Source organism: Dipodomys merriami, unplaced genomic scaffold, assembly GCF_024711535.1.
Source record: "Dipodomys merriami isolate MVZ:Mamm:240054 unplaced genomic scaffold, mDipMer1.0.p SCAF_6, whole genome shotgun sequence".
NCBI classification, from domain to species: Eukaryota; Metazoa; Chordata; class Mammalia; order Rodentia; family Heteromyidae; genus Dipodomys; species Dipodomys merriami.
In genome coordinates, this window is record NW_027206179.1 from 65,649,825 (window position 1) to 65,676,025 (window position 26,201).

Consider the following 26,201-nt stretch of genomic DNA (forward strand, 5'->3'; position numbering starts at 1 on the left):
ACCAATGGCCTATATAATACTGTCTTTAAGGCAGACAAAAAAAAAAATTAAGCTTCTACTAAGAAAAGCAATGAGATTACCTACCTATATACCATAATTACAATACTATAAAAGATATTTATGATGGTAAAACTAGCTCCACTGTTATGCAATCTTTGACCAATCCAGTAATCCTCTACACATCTAGATTATTAGGAACTTCTGTGGATGAAGATGTATACTTCATAATTTACATGTCTCACATTTTAAGTGAGACAATTTTAAATCAAGTTCTAGCTAGTTAAATCCTTGGAGAGAGCATAATATTAAACTTACACATTTTTGTATTCAGGTAGAAAACTAAGATGATGACATATAATGATTGTCTGTTTTCTCTGGGGGGGAATATGTACATTTAAGAAAATACTAGCTGGGTGTTGGTGGCTCACGCCTGTAATCCTAGCTACTCAGGAGGCTGAGATCTGAAGATCACAGTTCAAAGCCAGCCCGGGCAGGAAAGTCCATGAGATTCTTATCTCCAATAAACCACTAGAAAACTGGAAGTGGCACTGCAGCTCAAGTGGTAGAGGGCTTAGCCTTGAGCTGAAGAGCTCAGGGACAGCATCCAGGCCCAGAGTTCAAGCCCCACAACTGACCAAAAAAGAAAATACTGTGCTATCACAAAAATCCAACACATATTGTTTGTTTAAAATCACAACCTGCCAACAAAACTTATACAAATTGCAGTCCAACCAAATTGCAGTCAGACTCACTTTTTGTTTTTTGGTTTTGTTTTGTTTTGTATTGCCAGTCCCGGGGCTTGAACTCAGGGCATTGTCTCTGAGCTTCTTTTGCTCAAGGCTAGCACTTTACCACTTGAGCCACAGCGCCATTTCCAGTTTTTTTCTGCTTATGTGGAATCGAACCCAGGACCTCATGCAAGCAAGGCAAGCACTCTACCAACTGAGCCACCTTCCCAGCCCTCAAACTCACTTTTTGATCCAGTTAAATAATCAATGCGGAGCTGGGAAGGTGGCTCAGGCCCTGGGTTCTATTCCTCAGCACCACATAAGCAGAAAAAAACAAGAGTGGCACTGTTGCTCAAGTAGTATAGCACTAGCCTTGAGCTGAAGAGCTGAGGGATAGCGCCTAGACCCAGAGTTCAGGCCCGATGACCCCCCCCCAAAAAAAGCAACTATCTCCTATACAGATATGCATTATAAAGTTTTTAATATATCCAATGTATCATCACTCTCACAAAAAGCCTTCTTTATATAATTATGTTTCTTATTTTTCCAAATAGGAACTCATTTACTGTTTGCTCCCCTTAACCCTAGGCTAAAAACCTGTAACTAACATTTTTCCTCTTAGGTAGAGATCTCCAAACATATACCTTTACAAAGTGTTTTCCAGAGAACAGCCAGAGATTAAAGTCTAATCCAAAAATAAAAACTCCTAGGTAATACTGAAAAGATCCAAAGTATAAATACCAGTCAATATACCATGACAGGCAGGGTGCTATTGGTGGCTCATACATATAATCCTAGCTACTCAGGAGGCTGAGATCTGAGGATCATGGTTCTACACCAGCCCTGACAGGAACGTCCATGAAATTCTTATTTCCAATAATCACCAAAATGCTAGAAGTGGAGCTATAGATCAAAGAGCTAGAGAACTACCTTGACCACAACAGTCCATACAGGGACAGTGCACAGGTCCTGAGTGTAAGCCCCAGGACCAAGACACACAGACACACACACACTCAATTTTACAAAAGATTTTTTTAATTTTGTGGGAAAAGTGAGCAGAGACACCATCTCAATAGATAAGCTGAACATTACAACTTATACTTGTAACATGAGCTACCAGGAAACAGGAGACAGGAAATTTTCTGAAATAACTAAAAACACAAAAATACTGAGAGCACAATTCAAGTCAGCCTGAGTTTAAACCTCAGCACCATCAATAATATAAAATCACTTGAAATATTATTGCTTAGCAAGACAAAAACTTCAAAAAAACTCAACTCATTCATAATTTTTCATATATTTTACTTTAAAGTAGAACCAAAGTGTAAAACTTGGTGAAATAAATGCTAAAGTTGTTTAAATATTTAGAGTGAAAGGTTTTTAAGTCAAGAAAGTTATTTCTGCAATAAGCCATCACCTGTAATGATGCTTATTGTTTTAATAATTTCAGTCCCTTACCAAAAGCAATCATCACTATAAAATTACATACTTGAGCAAAAGTTTTCCTTTTGCTTAAATTTAATCTTGAAATGAAAAACAAAACAAAACAAAAACAAAAACCTGATCTAATAGCCATGCATCCATACTTACAATCCCAACTATGTAGAAGGTAGAGGTAGGTCAGAATAACCAGGCTAGTCTCCCCAGCAACATTACAATCATGTTATTCTAGCTAAACCTGAAATTACTCAAATCATTTGAATCTTATTGGATACTTTGAATCATGAGAAACAACAGCTAGAAGATGTAATTCAAAGAAACAAGAGTTTCTCCTTCCCATTTTGAAAATGAAAGAACAAATTTGAAGACTGTAACAGAGTTGAGGAAAACAGCATAGTTTTGGCTAAATTTTACCTTAAACTTAGGCTAACATGTTAGCATGTTAACTTCCTACGAAAACAGATAAAACACCAGTAAGAACAAGTTCTTAATACCAGTTATTACATTTTCTAACCACAGTAGAGTGTAAAAAGCTTAATCGGCATCTTAAGTCCAATATTTGGTTTTACTATACTATTATTATATAAAAACAAATTGAAAAATCTCCAAAGCTGGAAAACCAAGAGACGATTATGGTTAACAGTCCTACATGAGGGACTAGTTTCAGTTCATATGTTTAAATATGGTAAAATCAAAAATCCTATCACACACATACCTTTAAAAATAAAAACTATTTTTTAGTCAATCAGTAGGACAAAATTCCCTTGTAATACATAAATTTAAATCTATTTCAACAAAATAGGTGTTCACTGCATACCACCAGACATGCTGGTAGGCTCATGTTTGTAATCCTAGTTTCTCAGGAGGCTGAGATCTGAGGATTGCAGTGGGAAGTTAGCTAGCCTGGCAGAAAAGTCTGTGAGAATCTTATCTCCAATTAACCACCAGAAAACCAGAAGTGGCAGTGCAGCTCAAGTGGTCGAGTGCTAGCCTTAAGGTAAAGAGCTCAGAGACAGCACCCAGGCTCAGAGTTCAATCCCCATGATCAACAAAAAAAAAAAAAAGAAAGAAAGAAAAAAATTGATTCAGACATAAGGATAAATAAGAAACAAACAAACAAACAAATAAGACAAAAATATGTTAGGTCTACTGAAGTGGGAACACCTAGTCATTTTTAAGGCAAGTTAGTTACTAATAAGTATTCAAATTCATTAAATGAAAATGACATCTGTGTTCAAAATTACTAACTCATCAGATTGGGGATTACTATGTTAACAGAAATAAGGTTAATATTTTATTCCTTTTAAAGCACTTAAAACAATGTGAATTAGAATGACAGTTCAAAACTGATAGCATAAGTTACTTGTGAAAACCAAAATACAAAATGAGGAATTAATGTAAAAATCTATTTTTTTTGGTCGGTCGTGGGGCTTGAACTCTGCTTGGGCAGAGCGCTCTTCAGCTGAAGGCGAGTGCTCTACCACTTGAGGCACAGCGCACTTCCGGTTTTGGTTTTCTAGTAGTTTATTGGAGATAAGAATCTCACAGACTTTCCTGCCCGGGCTGGCTTTGAATCACGATCCTCAGATCTCAGCCTCCTGAGTAGCTAGGATAACAGGCATGAGCCACTGGTGCCCAGCTAGAATGTAAAAATAATTGCAGAACTTTCAATCTCTAATTTACAAGAGCTCATACAACAAATTTTAAAAAAGGAGAGCCCAATAGAAAAGATGTGAACATCAAACACCAATAGCCAATAAAAACAAAAGACGTTCAAAAGCACTAGGAATCACAAATAAACAAGAAACTTTGCCTACAAAATTACAAATATATAAAAGATAGTAATATCTCAGTGTTTGCAAAAGTAGAAAAAACAGAACCTATAATTAGGAATATAAATTTGTGCTACATTCTGAAAAACTGAACTCTTACAGTTGTGTGCTCTTGCCTCAGAAATTAGGTTGTTAGAAATTAACACTGAATGGGGCTGGGAAGGTGGCTAAGTGGTAGAGTGCTTGCCTCAAATGCATGAGGCCCTGGGTTCAATTCCTCAGTACCACATAAGCAGAAAAGGCCAGAAGTGGTGCTATGGCTCAAATTACCTGGTAGAATGCTATCCTTGAGCTGAAGAGCTGAGGCCCAGGCCCAGAGTTCAGGCCCCATGACTGACACAAACAAACAAACAAACAAAAATTAACACTGAAATAACATTACTGGAAAAGTAGTAACCATTAAAAAGAAAAAACTTTATTTTCTTGGAATCACCCAAGCCTTTCTCCATTATCTCATGGTTTTTCACCTAATGAAGACTCAGTGATTGTACTCTCCTCATACTGCCTTACATAAGAGATTTTTTTCCCTTTCATCTGAAATATAATTAAATATTACCCATCTTATCCTAAGTTCTTAAATCTTCCAATCCTAAAATGAAAAAAATTCAAAGAATTATTGGAATCATAAATAACAAAATGTAAGATGTTTTTAACAGAATATGTAAATTTCCTATATTACCTGTAACAAAAAATCATCCAACATAAATAAAATCAAACTTGTTCTTCCTGCCAATACATCACAAAAAATAGGAGTTATTACACTGATTTTTCTCCAAAGTTAAAGGATGTGATTAAGAAGCTAACAGGAAACTACTATGGAGAGGGGAATACAATGCTTAGGACATGAAGGGCTTCAACACCTCAAGGCTGACATCTTCTGAACAGCCACAGACTTACTTTTCCAGACAGGCTAATCCCAACTAAGTGGAAAATGGTATTTAAAAATAGTTTATTTCCAAACAAGACTTGAAAATGACCATCCAACATTATATACCAATATTAGCTACCATTTATTGGGCCTTCTGTGCCAAAAAACATATCCCACAGTCCTCAAAACAAATGTACACAAGCACTATGCATGTTAATTCTTCATTTTGAAAATGAAGACAAACAGTTTACAAATTTAAAGACACAAAAATAATCAGTGAAGAAAAGAGTATTAAAATTTAACTGCCTTGTATCCAACTCCAAAAATCTAAAATCTTAACTATTCCTTCAAACTACTGGTTTAGTACTATTCTTAATGTTTGCTTTTTGAAATAAGAGGTTCTGAACAACTGTAAGCAGGAATCATGCATGGGTGCTCCCTTGCCTAGGAACTTGGGAGTCCACAAGTTTCTACAAGAGACCATCTATACCACTGAGCTTAAGTTCCATTCCCACCGGAACAAAAATAATGTTACATTTTAAAAACTTTAGAAAATGCTTTTAAAAAAAACACTCCATGTTAAACTTAGCAGAAATTATGAAGTATTTGTCACCAGTCATCTTTATAGTAATAGATGCAGAGATTTTTTTAAGATAGAAGTGGGCAAAAGGAGACACAAACTGGATTCAAACAAGGGAAGTACAGAAAAATACTAGTAAAACTAAAATTTTCTCTCCAGCAGAATAATCCAAAACTGTACCTCCTCCACTCCATCAATATCTCTCAATAAGCCACACCAGATGATCTGACCACACTTTCTCATCCTGAGGAGGAGCCAACCAAACAAATGTAAATGGAAGATTTGGTAGTTGGTTTCAGGTTTTGCTGTTGTTTTTGCTTTAGGTACAGTGAAGGAGTAAAATAGAATAGGAAGATGACTAAGTGAATAAAAAAGAGAAGAAGTAGGTCATTAGCCTAGCAAGAGACAAGAACACCAGGCACAGAAGATAAAGACTTCTCACTTATGCCTAGGATTTATACCAATCAGATATGTAGTTGATCCATATGTAGTTGATCCATACACAGACTTGGCAAGGAACTTGCATTTCAACATCTATTTTTATTGAAAAGGGCCTAGTTCCCAGAGGCATTCTTACACAAGTTTTGTTGTGTTTTTTTGAGGGGGAGGGGGAGGGGGCCTGAACTCTGTCCCTCAGCTCTTCAGCTCAAGGCTAGCACTCTATCACTTGAGCCACAGTGCTACTTCTGGCTTTTTTTTTTTTTTCTGCTTATGTGGTGCTGAGGAATCGAACCCAGGGCCTCATGCATGCAAGGCAAGTGCTCTACCACTGAGCCACCTTCCCAGCCCTCTTACACAAATTTTTATTGCTTGTCTAAATCATATTTGAAATCCTGCAACTCAAGTCACTTCATGACAGTCCTTTTACTCATCTACACCCAACATCCCAGCCTCTGTCCCTTCATATCAGTGTTGAAATTTTCATTACACCTACCCTATTACAAAGTTTTCCTCATGTATTAGTCTCTAGTATATTAGCTCTCATTTTCAACAACTCAGTCTCTTCTAGTGTCTTGGGAGACTTAACTCTCCCACAGAATATAAAGGAATAATTCAAATTGTTCTACCATATATATTTTTTGGGGGGGTTGGTCATGAGACCAAAGGAGGAGGCAACAATGCTTGATAAGAAATGTACTCATTATCTTGCCCATATAATTGTAACCCCTCTGTACAGTATTTTCACAATAAAGAAATAAAATAAAATAAAAAAGGCCAGGAGAGGTTCAGTGAGCACCTAGATTCCTAAGGAAGCCATCGGTAGAAGGATCACAGTCTGAGGTCAGTAGGGGAAAAAAAGCAAACTGTATTTGAAAAACAACTAAAAACTAGAGGTATAGCTCATTAAGACTAGAGTTAGGGGCTGGGAAGGTGGCTCGGTGGTAGAGCGCTTGCCTTGTATGCATGAGGCTCTGGGTTCAATTCCTCAGCACCATATAAGCAAAAAAGAAAAAAGTTGGAAGTGGCGCTGTGGCTCAAGTGATAGAGCGCTAGGCCTTGAGCTGAAGAGCTGAGGGACAGCGCCTAGGCCCAGAGTTCAGGCCCCACGACCGGGCCCCCCCCCAAAAAAAAAAAAAAAAAAAAGACTAGAGTTATAGCTCAGAAAATAGAGTGCTTGCCTCTATATCCTACTTCAAACCCATGTACATGGGAGGAAAAAAAAAAACAGAATACTCATTTCATTATATTAGTCTGCTTCCTCTAAGATCTATGTTATTAGCTCCACAAATATTGAGATCACATTAAAATAATACTTTATTTCCTTATTCTCCTCTAAAATAATTTTTTTTTGGGGGGGTCCGGTCGTGGGGCCTGAACTCTGGGCCTGGGCACTGTCCCTCAGCTCTTCAGCTCAAGGCTAGTGCTCTTGAGCCACAGTGCCACTTCAGGCTTTTTTCTTTTTGCTTATGTGGTGCTGAGGAATCGAACCCAGGGCCTCAGGCATGCAAGGCAAGCGCTCTATCACTGAGCCACCTTCCCCCTAAAATAACTTTCTTTTAAAAAGCACACACACTAGCTGGGTATCAGTGGTTCATACTTGTAATCCTATTCAGGAGAATGAGATCTGAGGATCACAGTTCAAAGTCTGCCCAGACAGGAAAGTCCATGAGAGTCTTATCTCCAACTAACTGCCAAAAAGCCAGAAATGACATTGTGGCTCAAAATGGTAAGAGTACTACCCTTGTTCACAAAAGCTCAGGGAAAATGCCAGGCCATAAATTCAAACCCCAGGAGACACAGACACACACACAGACACACACACAGACACACACACAGACACACACACAGACACACACAGACACACTCTCTCTCTCTCTCTCTCTCTCTCTCTCTCTCTCTCTCTCTCTCTCTCCCCCCCCCCCCCCATGATTGTTACAACTTTCTCAGAAATAAATGTCAGGGGGCTGGGAAGGTGGCTCAGTGGTAGAGTGCTTGCCTTGCATGCACAAGGCCCTGGGTTCGATTCCTCAGCACCACATGAGCAGAAAAAACCGAAGTGGCAATGTGGCTCAAGTGGTAGAGCACTAGCCTTGAGCTGAAGAGATGAGGGACAGTGCCCAGGCCCAGAGTTCAGGCCTCACACTGTCCAAAAAAATAAATAAATAAAAAATGTCAGGCCAGGCACCAGAGGCTTGCCCCTATAATCCTAACTACTCAGGAAACAAAAATGGTACAGAGCCAGTATAGACATACAAATCTGAGACTCTCATCTTCACATAACCAGCAAAAGCTGGAGAGTTGCTCAAGCAGTAATGTGCCAGCTATGAGTAAAAAAGCCAGGGCTGGGAAAGTGGCTCAGTGGTAGAGTGCTTGCCTTGCATGCATGAGGCCCTGGGTTCGATTCCTCAGCACCACATAAACACAAAAAGCTGGAAGTGGCACTGTGGATCAAGTGGTAGAGTGCTAGCTCTGAGCTGAAGAGCTGAAGGGACAGTGCCAGGCGGCCCGCATGAACGACAAAAAAAAAAGTGACCAGGGACTAATATCTTGGTAGTCAAAAAAAAAAAAAAAGTAAAAAACCAAGGGAGAGAAAGAAGCCTGAGTTCAACCACAGTATCAGCAAAACAAAATTTAAAAAAACTGTGACTCTAAATTTACTTCATCTTTAAGACACAATATTAAGAGTACTTTTAAGTATTTATTATCTTTTCATATATCAGAAATGCTATTTGTCGGGTGCTGGTAGCTCATGCCTCTTATCCTAGCTACTCAGGAGGCTGAGACCAGAGGATTGCAGTTCAAAGTCAGCCCTGGCAGAAAAGTCCCTGTGAAACTCTTATCTCCAATTAACCACTCAAAAACTCAAAATGAAGCTGTGGCTCAAAGTGGTAAGGTGCTAGCCTTGGACAAAGGAGCTCAAGGCCCAAGTCCTGACTGAATTCAAACCCCATAACCGACCGGGGGGGGGGGGGGGGGGGGGGGAGGGAGGGGGAGGCTACTCATTATACTAACTGATTATCTGATTTAAAAATAAGAAAAAGCCATTTCCCGCCGCCCCCCCCAACAAATTATTCAAGCTTCCTGTTTTCCTATAAGGAGCTTCAGAATAATTTGGTTATTCAGTGTCTTGTACTTCACTCACATGTTAACAGGTTCTGCTCACTGCCCTCTCTATTGCCAAAAGATCAACTCTCTTCTGCTTCTAGCATGTCAATTTAGAAACTAAACATTTCACCCACTGAGAAAAGTATGCAAAGCAAGAATAAACATTCTTGGTGACATCCTCTAAGAAATTTATAAAATCAGGGATGGGATGGGATAGGCTCTGTGTTAAAGTGCCTGTCTAGTATGTGAAAGGTCTTAGCTCCATATAAAAACAAAAACAAAAAGCACAGCTGCCCTGTTCTTATCCATGTCTCAAAATCAACTATTACGTAGATCTTAACGTGCTTATACCTGCCCTCAAAATGTTTTGCCTTGAACACATCTAGTCTTCCTGAATTTTTTAAACCACTTCGTTATGGAATGGCTGACATGTAAACACATATACCTAAGTGTACAACTCAATGAGATTCAAGGTAAGTATAAGTCACAACCAACACCATCAGTCTTCTTGAACTGCATTTGATACTACCCTCTGGGTCTGATTCTTCCCCAAAGAACCTTATGCTCATATCACTTTTTCTACACCTTGTATTTGGGGCTGGGAAGGTGGCTCAGTGGTAGAGCGTTTGCCTTGCATGCATGAGGCCCTGGATTTGATTCCTCAGCACCACATAAGCAAAAAGAAAAAAGCCAGAAGTGGCGCTGTGGCTCAAGTAGTAAAGCGCTAGCCTTGAGCTGAAGAGCTGAGGGACAGTGCCCAGCCCAGGCTCAGAGTTCAGGCCCCACGACCGGACCCAAAAAATAATAATAATAAACCTTGTATTTTACTTGGTGTCTTTTTTTCCATGATTTTGAAAACAAAACTTTGTTAACTTCATAGTTTACTGTCACTTTAAAATGTGTAAGCTCTTCAACATCTGTAGCTGTTACAGATCCTAACCAAGAAAGGACCCTTCCTCCACATGACTATTAGTATTAACATTAAAACAAAGGCATCATCCTACTCAGCTCTACTTGTCACATAATCAGTCTAATAAAGTAATATCAAAATCACCAGGCACCGGTAGCTCACGTGTGTGTAATCCTAGATATTCAGGAGGCTGAGATCTGAACATCATGGTTCAAAGGTAGCCTGGAAAGAAAAGTCCGTGAGACTTATCTCCAATAAACTACTTGTAAAAGAAAAAGCCAAAAGTGGAGCTGTGACTCAAGTCATAGAGTACTAACTTTTTCTTTGGTAGGTTGTGGATTAAACTCTGGGCCTGAGCGCTGTCCCTCAGCTCTTCAGCTCAAGGTGAGCACTCTACCACTTGAGCCACAGCACCACTTCTGGTTTTCTCAGAGTCTCATGGACTTTCCTACCCAGGCTAGCTCTGAACCATGATCCTCAGATCACAGTTTCCATAGTAGCTAGGATTAAAGGTGTGAGCCACCAGTGCCTGGCGAGAGCACTAACTTGAGTAAAAGCAGCTTAGGGATAGCAACCAAGCCCTGAGTTAAGCCCCAGGACAGACATACACATACACATACACATATACACACACACACACACACACACACACACACACACACACACACAAGCGCGCATGCGCACGCTCACACACACAAAAAGGATGAAACTCTATATATAGTCTATTAACTTCAATTCCAAATTAAATACAATTTCTAAAGAAATGTTTTGGGTTCCCCCGCCCAATCCTGGGCGTGAAGTCAGGGCCTGGGCAGAGTCCTTGAGCTTCTTTTGCTCAAGGTTACCACTCTATCACTTGAGCCACAGTGCCCCTTCCAGCTTTTTCTGTGTACATGGTACTGAGGAACGGAACCCAGAGCTTCATGCATGCTAGGCAAGCACTCTACCACTAAGCCACATTCCTAGCCCCTAACATAAAAATGTTTTAAGAATTGGGTATGGTGGCAAACACTTTAGGGCCAGCAGTGGGGAGTCTGAAGCAGAGTCTGAAGCAGAATTGTAGGCCTGCCTGGACTTGACAGCAGTACTCTCTCAAAAAAAACAACCCTACCTAATAGAGAGGGGTTGGGCAGGGAGGGGGATGGAGGGGGGTGGAGGGAGAGGGAGGGGGAGGGAGGGGGGTGGAGGGAGAGGGAGGGGGAGGGAGGGAGGGGGGGGAGAGAGAGAGAGAGAGAGAGAGAGAGAGACACGGAGAGACGGAGAGAGAGACAGAGAGAGAGAATAGTTTTTGTACTGGTTTTAAATAGTCGGATCAATTATAAAATGTTGGAAACTTGGCCAGGCCCTTGTAACTCAACATCTGTAATCCTAATTAAAAAATTAAAAGCCAGTTCGGGCAAAAGAGTTTCGCCATCTGATTCTGAAAAGCCAGCAAAAAGCAGTCTGAAAGTGTGGCTCAATTAATAGAACACCAGCCAAGGAAGAGCTTAAGGACCTAAACTCAAGTCCCAGTAGCAGAAGGAAAAAAAAATTCAAAATTTTAGATTTATGAGGAGTTCACAGGAGAACTTTGCAATTGAGACAAAATAGTTGCAAATAAAATTAAATCATGATTAACATGCCTACATTTAGTCACATAAACAGCCATTGTATCATTACATGCCATCTTAAGTACCCATTTAAGATAAAGAGCATGGGCAAAAATAAACGGAATTTCATCCTTCACAAATTAGAAAATGGGTTCACAGAGATCAAATAAAATTCCATGTATAAGAAGTACAAGCAAAGGATAAAAGGCGAGAAAAATATTTCAATCTACATAAAAGCACCCATACCATCCCAGATAAAAGAACATTGACAATAAGCAGGTAACACTCCCAACATCACCTCTAAATTCTATTTCGTTTCACTTTTAAAATTTTACTTACCTTTCTTCTCTGAGAGATGTTGAGGGCACCAAAGTCATTAAACAAGGATGAAGCGGATGAAGTTAGAGGATCTGGAAGGCAAGTTACATAAGTTTCCACACAGGCAACTCAAGTAACGCACAAATGTAATAAATAGTAACTTAACAATGCCTATAATCAGTCCTAAGCCACAATAACTCAGTGGATGTTCACATACTATCTGAGTGGATTAAACTGATGAATACTTCTTTATACTATATGTCGTATTCATATAACTATTCAGAAACTCTTATCGATTAGTATACATCTGTTTGATCTAAACAGGAAAATCCAATAGGAAAAAAACCTCCAAATAGTGTTGCTATGTGTTTATAATAGGAAGCTATATTTTTTGTTTTGGGGGGTTTTTTGGGGTCGGTCGTGGGGCTTGAACTCTGGGCTTGGGCGCTGTCCTGTGCTCTTCAGCTCAAAGCAAGAGCTCTACCACTTGAGCCACAGTGGCACTTCCAGTTTTCTAGTAGTTTATTGGAGATAAGAGTCTCACGAACTTTCCTGGACTTTCCTGCCCAGGCAGGCTTTGAACCACAATCTTCAGATCTCAGCCTTCAGAGTAGCTAGGATTATAGGTGTGAGCCACCGGCCAGCAGATAAGTTTATTTATAGTTAATGTTGGTGTTCTTAAGACCAAATCCTGGGCTGGGAAGTTGGCTCAGTGGTAGAAGCGCTTGCCTTGCAAGCCTGAGGCCCTGGGTTCGATTCCTCAGCACCACATAAGCAAAAGGAAAAAAGCCGGAAGTGGTGCTGTGGCTCAAGTGGTAGAGCGCTAGCCTTGAGCTGAAGAGCTGAGGGACAGCGCCCAGGCCCAGAGTTCAGGCCCCACGACTGGACCCAAAAAAAAAAAAAAAAAAAAAAAGACCAAATCCTGAGAAGGATAAAAAAGAGAGCAAGGGAGACTAACCAGAATTATAGACTTGGAAACAAATACATTAGCAAGGTCTTAAAATCATCTACTCTACAAACCATTCCATACTTGCAAATTTATCAACATCTATTTTATACTCCTACTAGAAACATACAGTGTATACAGTGTATAAAAATGGAAATATTAAATGCTTTAACAAAGAATTTAAAGGTAAGTTTCACGATTTCACAAATTCTAAATTAAACAAAATTATATCTCTTATTTGTCATTTTTCATATAACAAGTTTCTGAAAAGGTATTCATGAGATTCAGTAAAAAAAAAAAAAAAATTGCGTGTCAGTAATAGGGCTTGAGCTCAGGGCCTGGATACAGTTCCTGAGCTTTTTCACTCAAGGATAGCCTACTTGAGCCACAGCTCCAACTTCAGCTTTTTAGTGGTTAATTTTCTGCCTGAACTGGCTTTGAACTACAATCCTCAAATCTCAGCCTTCCGAGTACAATGAAATATTTTACTTTCACTTTTAAGCTTCGAAAAAAGCTCTTATATTTCTAAATCTCTGTAGATTATCTGTAAAGTTAAAAAAAATTAAATGTCTTCATTACAAGAACTTTTAATTATTCCATAATGTAGTACATATATAGAGTACATATCTTAATTTCTTTTTCTATTTGGATTTTCATCTAACAATTCATTGATGTTAACATTAATTTACTATCAAATAGCTAATAAAGAAAGCTATTACAATAGCAAGATTACAATTTTTACACTGTTGGCTCTCATTATTATCATATTTGTGCTAACTTTGAGAGCACTGAAAAGTCAGCATTTATATTGGGCACAAGTTTAACTAGCTCTTAGCTAGTAAGGAGGTGGAGATCAGAAAAATCTCTGCTAGACAGGGCAAAAAGTTATATACCAAATCTCAATCAATAAGTTAGGAATGATGATGCACATTTATGGTCCCAGTTATGTGATAGGAAAAAGCTGTAGGTAGGTAAATCCCTACCCAGGTTCAACTGGGGTAAAATTCAATCATTTTGTTTTTGTTTTGGGGGAAGGTGGGGTTGCAGGGCTTAAACTCAGAGCCTAGGCATTATCCCTGGGCTTTTTGCTCAAGGTCAGTGCTCTACCACTTGAGCCATAGCACTACTTCCAGCTTGTTGATGGTTAATTGAAATTAAAAGAGTTTCACAGACTTTCCTACCCAAACTGACTTTGAACTGCCCTGTTCTCATCCTCCTGAGTACCAAGGATTACAGGCATGAGCCACTGCTATTTAGCTAAGACTGAAAGGGGGGGGGGGGATGAGGGGAGAGGGGAAAGGGGGGAGACAAGGTGAGAGGGGAGAGAGGAGTGGGGGTGGGGGAGAAAGGAGAGAAGGGAAGAGAGAGAAAGGGAAGAGACTAAAAACAAAGGAAGTTGCAGCCTAGGGTCAAGTGTTTTTACCTCCTAAGCACAAGGCCCCTAAGTTTAAGCTCTAGTACTAACAAAAAAAAAAAAAAAAACAAGAACAAAAGAATCAAACAAAAAAAAATCTGAAATGAAATGCAACATTTAAACTCTATGGGAATATTAAAATACACAATTCCGGGCTGGGAAGGTGGCTCCATGGTAGATTGCTTGCTTCGCATGCATGAGGCTCTGGGTTGAATTCCTAAACACCACATAAACAGAAAAAGCCAGAAGAGGTGCTGTGGCTCAAGTAGTAGAGCGCTAGCCTTGAGCTGAAGAGCTGAGGGACAGTGTCCAAGCCCAGAGTTCAAGCTCCACGACTGACAAAAAATAAAATACATAATGCGGAAAATTACCTTTTTGCATTTTATCCACTATGAAAATGTTTTCAATAGCACAAGATAGAAATTTCTAAATAGTGACAGAAATCTGATATACATACATAAAACTCTTATAACCAAATCAACATGCAAACTCTTGTTCTCACCATTATTATCATCTTCCAGAGCCAGGCACTAGTGGGTCCCACCTGTAATCCAAGCTCCTTTGGAGACTTAGATATGAGGATCCTTGTTCAAAACAAACCCAACAAACAAATCTAATTAACTAGTAAAAAGCTAGAAATGGAAATGTGGCTTCAGTGGTCGAGAATCAGCCTTAATGAAATAGACAAGTAAGAGCATGAGGCCAAGTCAAGCCCTAATACTGGTCAAAAAATAAATAACTTACTGATGCAGAGACTACTGTAGGACTTTTTTTAAAAAAATAGAATGTAAAGCCAGGTGCTGATAGCTCATACTTGCAATCCTAGCAACTCAGAAGGCTGAGAGCTAAGACTCATGGTTCAAGTTTACACTAAGCACAAGGAAAGAAATATACATATCACCCAAAGTGGAAGAAATAGTTGTATTGTCAAAGCTCATAGAATTCACAAACATTGTAGACCATGATAATGACAATTTGCCTCCTGAAGGTTAAAATGTGTTTGAAACTTTAACTATCACTATCTCACAATACTGTGAAATTTATGTAATCACTCAATCTCAATTTAAAAATATTTTTTAAAAAAGGTCCCACCGACAAAAAAAAAAAAAAAAAAAGAATGATGCTTCAAGGCCAGCCAGGGCAGGAAAGTCTGGGAACTCTTATGTACAATTACCCACCAAAAAGCCAGAAGTGAAGCTGTGGCTCCAGTAGTAAAGCACTAGTCACCACTCATATCAGGACACATACACACACACACACACACACACACACACACACACGTCACCACTCATATCAGGACACACACACACAGACACACAGACACAGACACAGACACAGACACAGACACAGACACAGACACAGACACACACACACACACACACACACACACACACACACACACACACACACACACACACACACACACACACACACACACACACACACACACACACACACCAGTAGAACACTAGTCACCACCCATATCAGGACACACACACGAGACAAAGTAAAGTAGTCAGACACCAGTAACTAATGACTATAAGCCCAGCTACTCAGGTAAAAAGGGTCAGAACTAGCTTAGGCAAATAAATAGAAGAGATTCCAATTAACCAAAAAATGCCATAAGTGGATATGTGGCTTGAGGTATAGCTTCTTGAACAGAAATAGCTAGAGAGTGAAGCTTAGAGTTCAAGCCCCAGCTAGCACCAAAAATAAAAAGGGGGATGGGGTAGGGGAACCAGGAGTAGTTAAATTGTGAAATTAAATAATTGCACCTAATCCACAGTGCTTGAAAAGCATTCTTGATTAAAGTATATTTAATGTGATCTTTGTTATTATATGCACTGATATATAAAGAAAAATTGTGGAATAAGAATTTTAATTCTTATCCTTGTATGTAACATGCAAAAATCACAGATTCATCTTACTTTCTACTTAATATCTGTTCCTAGCTTTCAGATTTTCTGTAATAGGCATGGTGCTTATAGAATTCAAAATGTGTACACACACACACACACACACACACACACACACACACACACACACACACGATGCTTATAGAATTCAAAATGGGTACACACACACACACACACACACACACACACACACACACACACACACACACAAGCAAAAGGAACCAGCACACACACACACACACACACACACACACACACACACACACACACACACACACACACACACACACACACACACACACACACACACACACACACACACACACACAAGCAAAAGGAACCAGCACTTACCATGGCCTGCATATGGCTTGGCACTGTCATTTAGAAGGCTTGGGGAGCTGCTACTATTAGTCATTCTCTGAAAAATAAAATAAATATACATACACACACACACACACACACACACAATGTCAACTGTCAACAATTAAGACTAACCCCATTTGCTTCATTCTCTATTCAATCCATCTTTTGCATGATTGACAAATTAATTTCCCTATAAATGTTAGAATACAACTTTCTGTACAAACCTGAAAAACTTCTGAGACATCAACTTCAAAAATTTTTTCTCACTGGCCAGATTAATTTAAGGCAAAATTTTGAATTCATTTCCATAATTCACTAGCTTAAACAAGACATAGGTAACTACCAAGCTTCCTTATACACAAAGTATGATTTCCAATAGCCAACTATCTAAAGTAACTAAATGCTCTAATACCCTCACAATTTATATTATCCTTCATACACTTTAGAAATATCAGGTTATCTTCTATTTTCTAAACCTGTCCTCTGATTTCCTGATATACTCTATATCCTCTACGTCTTTCCAATCTGGAAAGCCCTTCAAATTCACATCTTATATATGACATTTAAGTGGACTGACCAGTCGAATGATCCACCCACCTACCCACCAACACACCACACACACACACCAAGTTTAATCAGCATACATATATACCCGAACATACCCTATATATTCTAATACCATTTCCCCTTCCCAGCCTCTACCCTTTGAAATCTCTTATAACTCTACAGGAGATGGCTTACCCCATCTCATCATCTCAAACTCTTCTCAATTCAAACAGTGTAGGAATAAATGAATCCTCTAGGTGTGCCCTGCACTTGTAATAAATTTCACTGTTTAGTGTACTATAAATTCTCACAAAGAATATACCTGTATTAAGGGATATTTTGTTTCCACGGGGCTTCCAAATCCATTCATTCCAATAAAGCTGGTACTGAAATAGGAATCTGTGAGACTTGTATCAGTTAAAGCACCTCCATCCATTCCAGGAACTGCAAGAAAAGGAAAATGAATGGATTTAAAATTATCCAAGAAGAAAAATCACTGATTTTGCTTCAGTGTTCCTAAATAAATTTCAAAGTCTTAAGTCACTGACACATGCTTATTTCCTCATTCACAATACAAAGCAAGATCAAGATTTGCTCTACTCTAAAAAGCTGCTATACAATGTTCATGTTGATTACTTTCCCCCACAGAAACAGCATTTTATACTAATTACTTAACCGCTACCACACATAACATGAAGAAATCACACTTGCCTTTCTAACTTCCTTGTCAAGTTTTCTACCTTATAACCAAAGGGTAGTAGAACATAAACCAGCCGGGCGCTGGTGGCTCACGCCTGTAATCCTAGCTACTCAGGAGGCTGAGATCTGAGGATCGCGGTTCAAAGCCAGCCCGGGCAGGAGAGACCATGAGACTCCTATCTCCAATAAACCACCAGAAAACCGGAAGTGGCGCTGTAGCTCAAGTGGTAGAGCGCTCGCCTTGAGCTGAAGAGCTGAGGGACAGCGCCCAGGCCTGGAGTTCAAGCCCCATGACCGACAAAAAAAAAAAAGAACATAAACCACCGCAATTTCTAGTTTGTCTAGACTGTTTCCTTACATCTTTTGAAACAGACCACCACACCACCACTCTCACACTTAGGTAAGTCTGCAAAGGAAACACAGGGGTGGAATTCAGTATCCTAACAGGCAGTCTTAGGATGAGGATATCACAACCTACTAGACAAGGTGTTTTGGATGCAACTTCCTGAGTACTTGCATCCCACTACTATCTAAGCTGCCACTTAAGTACAAAGCCATATGCTTTATTAGTAAAGCTAAACTTCAGTAAGAGTTGCCTTTCTCCAACCCGTCACTAAGAACATCAACCAAACACACACACACACATACACACACACACATACACGCACGCAACGCACGCAAGCACACCCCTGCCACTAATATCTATAACTGAAAGCAAATGTATGAAAAATATGGGTTGGGCACTGATGGCTCACACCCATAATCCTAGGCTAAGATCTGAGAACTGGAATTCGAAGTCAGCCCAGGCAAAAAGCCATGAAAATCTTATCCCCAATAAACCACCAAAAAGCCAGAAATGGAGCTGTGGCTCAAGTGGTAGAGCACCAGCCTTGAGCAATAAGCTAGTCTAGCATCTGAACCTCAAAAAACTTTTTAAAAAATTTTTAAGACTGCCGGGCATTGGTGGCTCATGCCTGTAATCCTAGCTATTCAGGTGGCTGAGATCTGAGGATCACGGTTCAAAGCCAGCCCAGGCAGGAAAGTCTGTGAGACTTTTATCTCCAATTATCCACTAGAAAACTGGAAGTGGTGCTGTAGCTCAAGTGGTAGAGCACTCACCTTGAGTTGAAGAGCTGAGGGACAGCGCCCAACCCCAGAGTTCAAGCCCCACGACCGACAAAAAAAATAAAAATAAAAATAAAAAAATAAAGAATTCTAGTGCTGGGAAGGTGGCTCAGTGGTTAAGAGTGCTTGCCTGACATGCATGAGGCTCTGGGTTTGATTCCTCAGCACCAAATAAACAGAAAAAGCCAGAAGTGGGCTCTGTGGCTCAGGTGGTAGAGCACTAGCCTTGAACTGAAGCCTGATGCACAGCACCCATGCCCAGAGTTCAAGCTCCACAAACGACGAAAAAAGAAAAACAATTCTAAAGGCAGTAAAAGAGGAAACATTATTGCAAGGGAAAGAAGAACAGAATAACTGAAGATTTCTCAATGCAAACGCAAATTGCCAAGGAAAGCCTAGAAAGATGTAATCAATCTCAAATTAGTGTACTCAGTATTCAATTGATGTGTTGGACGCCGGTGTTGGTGTAGGGTGCCAGTGGCTCACGCCTGTAATCTTAGCTACTCAGAAGGCTGAGATCAGAGGATCTTGGTTCAAAGCCAGCCTGGGCAGGAAAGTTTGTGAGACTCTTATCTCCAATAAACTGCTAGAAAACCGGAAGTGGTGCTGTGGCTCAAGCGGTAGAACACTCACCTTGAGCTGAAGAGCACAAGGACAGTGCCCAAGCCCAGAGTTCAAGCCCCACGACTGACAAAAAAACAAAATAAAATAAAAAATAAATAAAGCAGGTTATGAACACTAAACCAACACTACAAAGGAAACCATAAGGAAGCACAGTCTCAGAAGAAGACAATAAAAATCAAAGAACTACAACGATGAATAAACACTACTAGAAGATTAGTGCGGTAAAACAGGAAGAGGAAGGAAGTAACAAAAATATAACAAAATGACAGTAAACATGATATTTTTCATTAGTAACATTAAACATCAAGGCACTCAATTCTCTAATCATGAGACATCAAGCAGCAAACCTGTAAAGTAAAAAACCTGGGCTGGGAATGTGGCTTAGTGGTAGAGAGCTTGACTAGTATGCATGAAGCCGTGAGTTCAATTCCTTAGTACCACATAAACAGAAAAGGCCAGAAGTGGCACTGTGGCTCAAGTGGTAAAGCACTAGCCTTAAGCAAAAGAAGCTCAGGGACAGTGCCCAGGCCCTGAGTTCAAGCCCCAGGACTGACACAAAAAAAAAAAAAAGTAAAAAAACCTTTCTTTTAACTCAAAGAAACACATCTCACTGTCAAATATAAACACAAATTCTTCAAGGAAGGATGGAAAAGGATCTTCCAAGCACACGTATCCCACAAGAAGGAAGGACACCTACTGTCATCTCATAATGAGTATGAGATAAAGGAGGTCACTTTAATTTAATAAAGGGAATCATCCATAAAGCAGAAAATGTAGCCGGGAGCCAGAGGCTCACGTCTGTAATCCTAGCTACTCAGGAGGCTGAGATCTGAGAATCCCGGTTCAAAGCCAGCCTGGGCAGGAAAGTCCATGAGACTCATTTTCAATTAACCACCAGGAAACTGAAGTGGAACTGTGGCTCAAGTGCTAGAGTGCTAGCCTTGAGCTGAAGAGCTCAGGGAGAGCTCAGGCCCAGAGTTCAAGCCCAAAAACGACCAAAAAAAAAAAAAAAAAAAGCTGGGAAGGTGGCTCAGTGGTAGAGTGTTTGCCTTGCATGCATGAGGCCCTGGGTTCAATTCCTCAGCACCACATAAGCAAAAAGAAAAAAGCCAGAAGTGGCGCTGTTGCTCAAGTAATAGAGCTGAAGAGCTGAGGGACAGCGCCCAGGACTAGAGTTCAGGCCCCACGACCGGACCCAAAAAAAAGAAAAAGAAAAGAAAAGGGCTGGGAAGGTGGCTCAGTGGTAGAGCACTTGCCTTGCATGCATGAGGTCCTGGGGGTCCTGGGTTCAATTCCTCAGCACCACATAAGCAGAAAAAAAAAAAGCCAGAAATGGCGCTGTGGCTCAAATGGTAGAGCGCTAGCCTTGAGCTGAAGAGCTGAGGGACAGGGCCCAGGCCCAGAGTTCAGGCCCACAACCAGACCCAAAAAAAGAAAGAAAGAAAGAAAGAAAAGAAATTGTACTGGTCCAAATATATGCAAAGGCTGGGATGTAGCTCAGTGGCAAAGTGCTTCCCTAGCAAGTGTCATGTCCTGGGTTTGATCCAGTACCAAGAAAGAAAAGAAAGAAAAGGAAGGAAGGAAGGAAGGAAGGAAGGCAGGAAGGAAGGAAGGAAGGAAGGAAGGAAGGAAGGAAGGAAGGAAGGAAGGAAGGAAGGAAGGCAGGAAGGAAGGCAGGAAGGAAGGAAGGAAGGAAGGAAGGAAGGAAGGAAGGAAGGAAGGAAGGAAGGAAGGAGAGAGAAATAGATGTATATATGTGTGTGTGCAGCCAACAGTGACACACCCAATTTCTCTCCTCCCCCCCCCCCCCCCCCGCCAACCCCCACCAGTCATGGAGCTTGAATCTAGGGCCTAGGCATTGTGCCTGAGGTCTTTTTTGCTCAAGGATAGCACTTTGAGCCACAGAGCCACTTCTACTTTTCTAGTGGTTAGTTGGAGATAAGAGTCTCAGACTTTCCTACCAGGGCTAGCTTCAAACCACAATTTTCAGACCTCAACATCCTGAGCTAAGATTACTGGCATGACCCACCAGTACCCATCTAGCACACCCAAATATATTTAACATTCTTAAGATTTACAAAAACTGATAGATTCCAACACGATAAATAGTGAGATATTTTAACACGTCACTCTCAATAAAGGACAGATCACCCAAACAAAAGATCAACAAAACAACAAAAATAAAACTCTAAATTAAATGACATCTTAACGCAAGTAGACTTACTAGACATTTACAGATTATTTCACCCAGTAACCAAATAATACCCATTTCTCAACATCCATAGAACTTTCTCCAAAACAGGTAATAACCTAGACATTCAACAAGCTTAGCTAAATATTAAAAAACTTATATAATTCCCTGTATTTTATCTGATCACAATGGAACTAAACTAGAACTCAACAGCAAAAGATTCCACAGAAAATACTCAAATACATGGACGTTGAACAACACACCGCTGGATCAGGGCTGGGAAGGTGGCTCAGTGGTAGAGTGCTTGCCTTGCATGCATGAGGCTCTGGGTTCAATTCCTCAGCACCACATAAGCAGGAAAAGCCGGAAGTGGTGCTGTGATTCAAGTGATAGAGTGTTAACCTTCAGCTGAAGAGCCAGGGACAGCACCCAGGCCAGAGTTCAAGCCCCATGACCCATCAAAAATATAATAATAATAATGGGCTGAGAAGGTGGCTCAGTGGTAGAGCGCTTGCCTTGCATGCATGAGGCCCTGGGTTCGATTCCTCAGCACCACATAAGCAAAAAGAAACAAGCCAGAAGTGGCACTGTGGCTCAGTGGTAGAGTGCTAGCCTTGAGGTGAAGAGCTGAGGGACAGCACCCATGCCCAGAGTTCAGACCCACGACCGGACCCAAAATAAAAATAAAAATAAAATAAATAAGGGAGGGAGGAGAAGTTGCTAACCTAAGCCAAGTACAGTGGTTCACATCTGTCATTCCAATTACATAGGAGGGAGAAATTGGAAGGACTGAAGTTCAAGGCCAGCTCAGGCAACAAAGTAAGCAAAACCCCAACAGGCAGGAATGGTAATACACCTGCCATCCCAGCTGAGAAGCAAAGACAGGAACATCAAAGTCACAGCCTGTCTGGGCAAAAACAGGAGACCCTATCACAAAATAACTAAAGCTAAAAGGACTCAAGAGTAGTAGAGTGAAAATAAGAAATAAACTGTTCACCTCATACTATGTAGTTTATAGACATAGTTTGAATATCTCCCGAAGTTTCATATATACATACCAGAAGCCTGTTCTCATGTGGTGTTATTAAGAGGTGATAGAACTTTCAAAAGATGAAATCTAGTAGAAAGTGATTGGGTCACTGAAGCCACTATGCTTAGAAAGAATTAAAGCTGTTCTTCAGGGATCCTTAAGATCTGTAACAAGATAATAACCTTCCCTCTCTGGGAAGGTTGTTTTAGAAGAGCAACACTAGGCTCTCCCAGTTCTTTGGCTTCTTCTTTCATAAGCTCCTGCCATGATACCACCTGCCAAGTTTCAGCCAAGAGAGACTCACAAAACTTATAGCCTACAAATTAGTACTGCTAAACAAACCTTTTTTTATATAAAGTACACAGCCTAAGATACTTTATTATAGTAATACTAGTAAAATAGCAAATAACAATGTATTACAGCAAAAGGGAAGGAGAGGAGAAGGGAGAGGGGAGAGAACCTTTTCCTACTACTAAACTCTTAAGGAAAATCACTACAATTTGTTTTCTGATCCTGGGGCTTGAACTCTGGGCATGAGCTCTGTCCCTGAGCTTCTTTGGCTCAAGGCTAGCACTCTATCACTTGAGCCACCATGACAATTCTGGCTTATGTGGTACTGAGGAATTGAACCCAGGGCTTCATGCATGCTAGGCAAGCACACTACCACTAAGCCACATTCCCAGCCCACTACCATTATTCTTATATACAAAGCATTAAATACCATGGCATCTTCAAACAGACAAAAAGAAAATGTTTAGAAAACTTTTTATCCTCAAGAGAAATACAGAACATAATGTTAAACCACAATCTGAGGTAATTCTATAAAGGACTAACAATGTCCTGAAAGTACTTAAGCTAGATTTCTAGCAATCTAACTAGACCAATCTTTCCCCTTTAACCATTTTTTTTTTTTTTTGCCAGTTCTGGACCTTGAACTCAGGGCCTGGGCACTGTCCCTGAGCCTCTCTGTGCTCAAGTAGCAAGCTACCACTTGAGGCACAGTGCTACCTCTCTGGCTTTCTCTCTGTGGTACTTAGGAATTGAACACAGGGCTTCAAGCATACTAGGCAAGCACTCTACAGCTAAGCCACATTCCCAGCCCTAAACTCTTTTTCTGGGGGAGGAGGGACGCAGTTGTGGGCCTGGGCACTCCCCTTTAAGCTCTTATCCTTTTGCTTTGAAACATTCCTTCCTGGTTATTATAGCTATATAGAAAAAAAGATAAAAGTAATACCATCAACTATTTACTGGCTTCATATGCACAATCTCAACAGTCCTTTATAATAGGTATGATTATTGTCCACTAGAGTGGGAGTGTCAGAAATAGTATTTGAAACCTATACAGACTTATTTCAAAGGCTTTACACTACTATACTATATTCTCAGCTGATGCTAAACTCACATTTCCAACTGCACATTACTAAATGTCTGAGTAGGTATATGACATGTTCTTTTTAGCTGAAACCTCAGATATAGTACCAAACCATTCCTTTCTGTTCCTTAGCTATCTCCCCTCCAAGAAATTGCTTTACAAATCTCTCAGATGTGCCCTCTATTATTTTGACTACCCTAAACCAAGTCCTTTGCAATTTTTCCTTCAAGTGCTAAAAGACTTTTATTCTAAACGGTTTCCCAGTTTCCATCCTAAGAGGCAAAAACTGAACTAATTGAGAAAGGGAGGAAAGAAAATCTTTGGTTGTTTAAAACACAGATCACTTATTACAGTGCCAGAAAGGCCTTCAAATTGTGACTATAACCTAGCATGTAGTGCCACTATCCAAATTTCAACCTGAATTCTTGCCACATCATCAAATGACTAGTGAACAAAACTATGTACAATGCACTCTCTCTCAAAATCTGTCATCTGCCAACAATTCTCTTCTTTCTTACCACGTATGTTTCATACATGTTTTCAAAAAAAAAAAAAACAAATGGCAGGGATGTGGGGAAAAGGGAACCCTACTGAACTGTTGGTGGGAACATGAACTAGTACAACCACTCTGGAAAGCAGTCTGGAAGTTCCTCAAAAAACTAAACATAGACTTTCACTATGACCCAACCATACCACTCCTTGGCATCTACACTGAGCATCATGAGCCAGGATATAAGGATACCCACACTATTCACAATAGCCAAGATATGCAAACAGCCCAGATGCCCTACAATAGATGAGTAAGCCCAAAAAATGTGGTACCTATATTCAATGGAATTTTACACAGCCATTAGAAAGAATGAACTAGCCAGGCACTAGTGGCTCACACCTGTAATCCTAGCTACTTAGGAAGATGAGATCTGAGGTAGGCGGTTCAAAGGCAGCCTAGGGAAGGAAAGTCTGTGAGACTCTTATTTCCAATTAACCACAAGAAAACCAAAGTGGTGCTGTGTTTCAAGTGGTAGAGGGCTCATTTTGAGCTGAGCTCAGGGACAGTGTCCAGGCCCAGAGTTCAAGCCCCATGACCAACAACAACAACAACAAAAAAAAAAAGAATAAAAGAATTTCAGCTTGCGCAGTGGCAGTATTGTAACCAATGAGGTTTATCTGAGGCGTGATTATTGCTAATTGAAAATAATTTCATTTGCAGGGAAAGGAATAGAACTAGAACAAATCATGTTAAGTGAGGTAAGTCAGAGAGACAAACAGCGCAAGTTCTACCTGATATAAGGAAGCTAGATCTAAAATGCAGTAGGATAATGCCAAATTACACAGGATTCGGGGCTGGGAAGGTGGCTCATTGGTAAAGTGCTTGTTTTGCATGCATGAAGCCCTGGGTTTGATTCCTCAGCACCACATAAACAGAAAAAGCCGGAAGTGGTGCTGTGACTCAAGTGGTAGAGTGCTAGCCTTGAGCTGAAGAGCTGAGGGACAGTGTCCAGGTACAGTTCAGGCCCCACAACAACCAAAAAAAAAAAAAAAATACATACACAGGATTCTAAAGACTCATAGTGAGACCAAAAGAGGGCAGTTTTAGGAGAGAATCACAAAGGTGCAATACCCAAGCACCTCTTCACATGTATATAAAATAATATACATACTGAAACAAACTCCAAAGATATGGAAACAAAAGTCTTTTTTCTTAATTTGTTTTTTTCTTTTTCTGTTTACTCTGCATTATTTACCTAAAATATTGTGTATTCATGTGCCCATCTGTGGGAGGGCACAGAATCTGAGGGGAAAAGGTTAAAAAAAAAAAAAGTGCAGCTGGGAAGGTGGCCCAGTGGTAGAGTGCAGTGCTTGCCTTGCATGCATGAGGCCCTGGGTTCGATTCCTCAGCACCACATAAGCAAAAAGAAAAAAAGAAAAAAAGTGCAGCAGTGGAATGCACTGGATGAAAGTGATATGCAACTCATGGGTGGAGCTGGGAGTGAGAAAATGAGAGAGAATGGGGAACAGTTGACATCATGCAAAAGCAAATAGACTCATTATCTGATGTATATAAATGTAACCCACTGTACATCACCTCTAAAATAACAATATATTTTTAAAAACTTCTAATGCTACGTTATGAAACCTTCTAAAATATGCCTGAACAGAGTTT

The 26,201-nt window shown here is 40.2% G+C and overlaps 1 protein-coding gene and 1 pseudogene across 3 annotated transcripts in view; one reads left to right on the forward strand and one right to left on the reverse strand.

Annotated features, from left to right (window-relative positions):
- Pan3 (poly(A) specific ribonuclease subunit PAN3) overlaps positions 1-26,201 on the reverse strand; it is a 147,008-nt gene that overhangs the window by 111,202 nt on the left and 9,605 nt on the right. For all 3 annotated transcript variants that reach the window (XM_070003058.1, XM_070003057.1, XM_070003056.1), the window contains exons 2-4: positions 17,319-17,440; positions 16,439-16,505; positions 11,833-11,903 (exon numbers count right to left, since the gene is read on the reverse strand). In XM_070003058.1, coding sequence (XP_069859159.1) covers positions 11,833-11,903; positions 16,439-16,505; positions 17,319-17,440 — 260 coding nt within the window. The remainder of the gene's footprint in view (positions 1-11,832; positions 11,904-16,438; positions 16,506-17,318; positions 17,441-26,201) is intronic.
- On the forward strand, positions 25,166-25,246 carry LOC138814387 (U4 spliceosomal RNA; annotated as a pseudogene).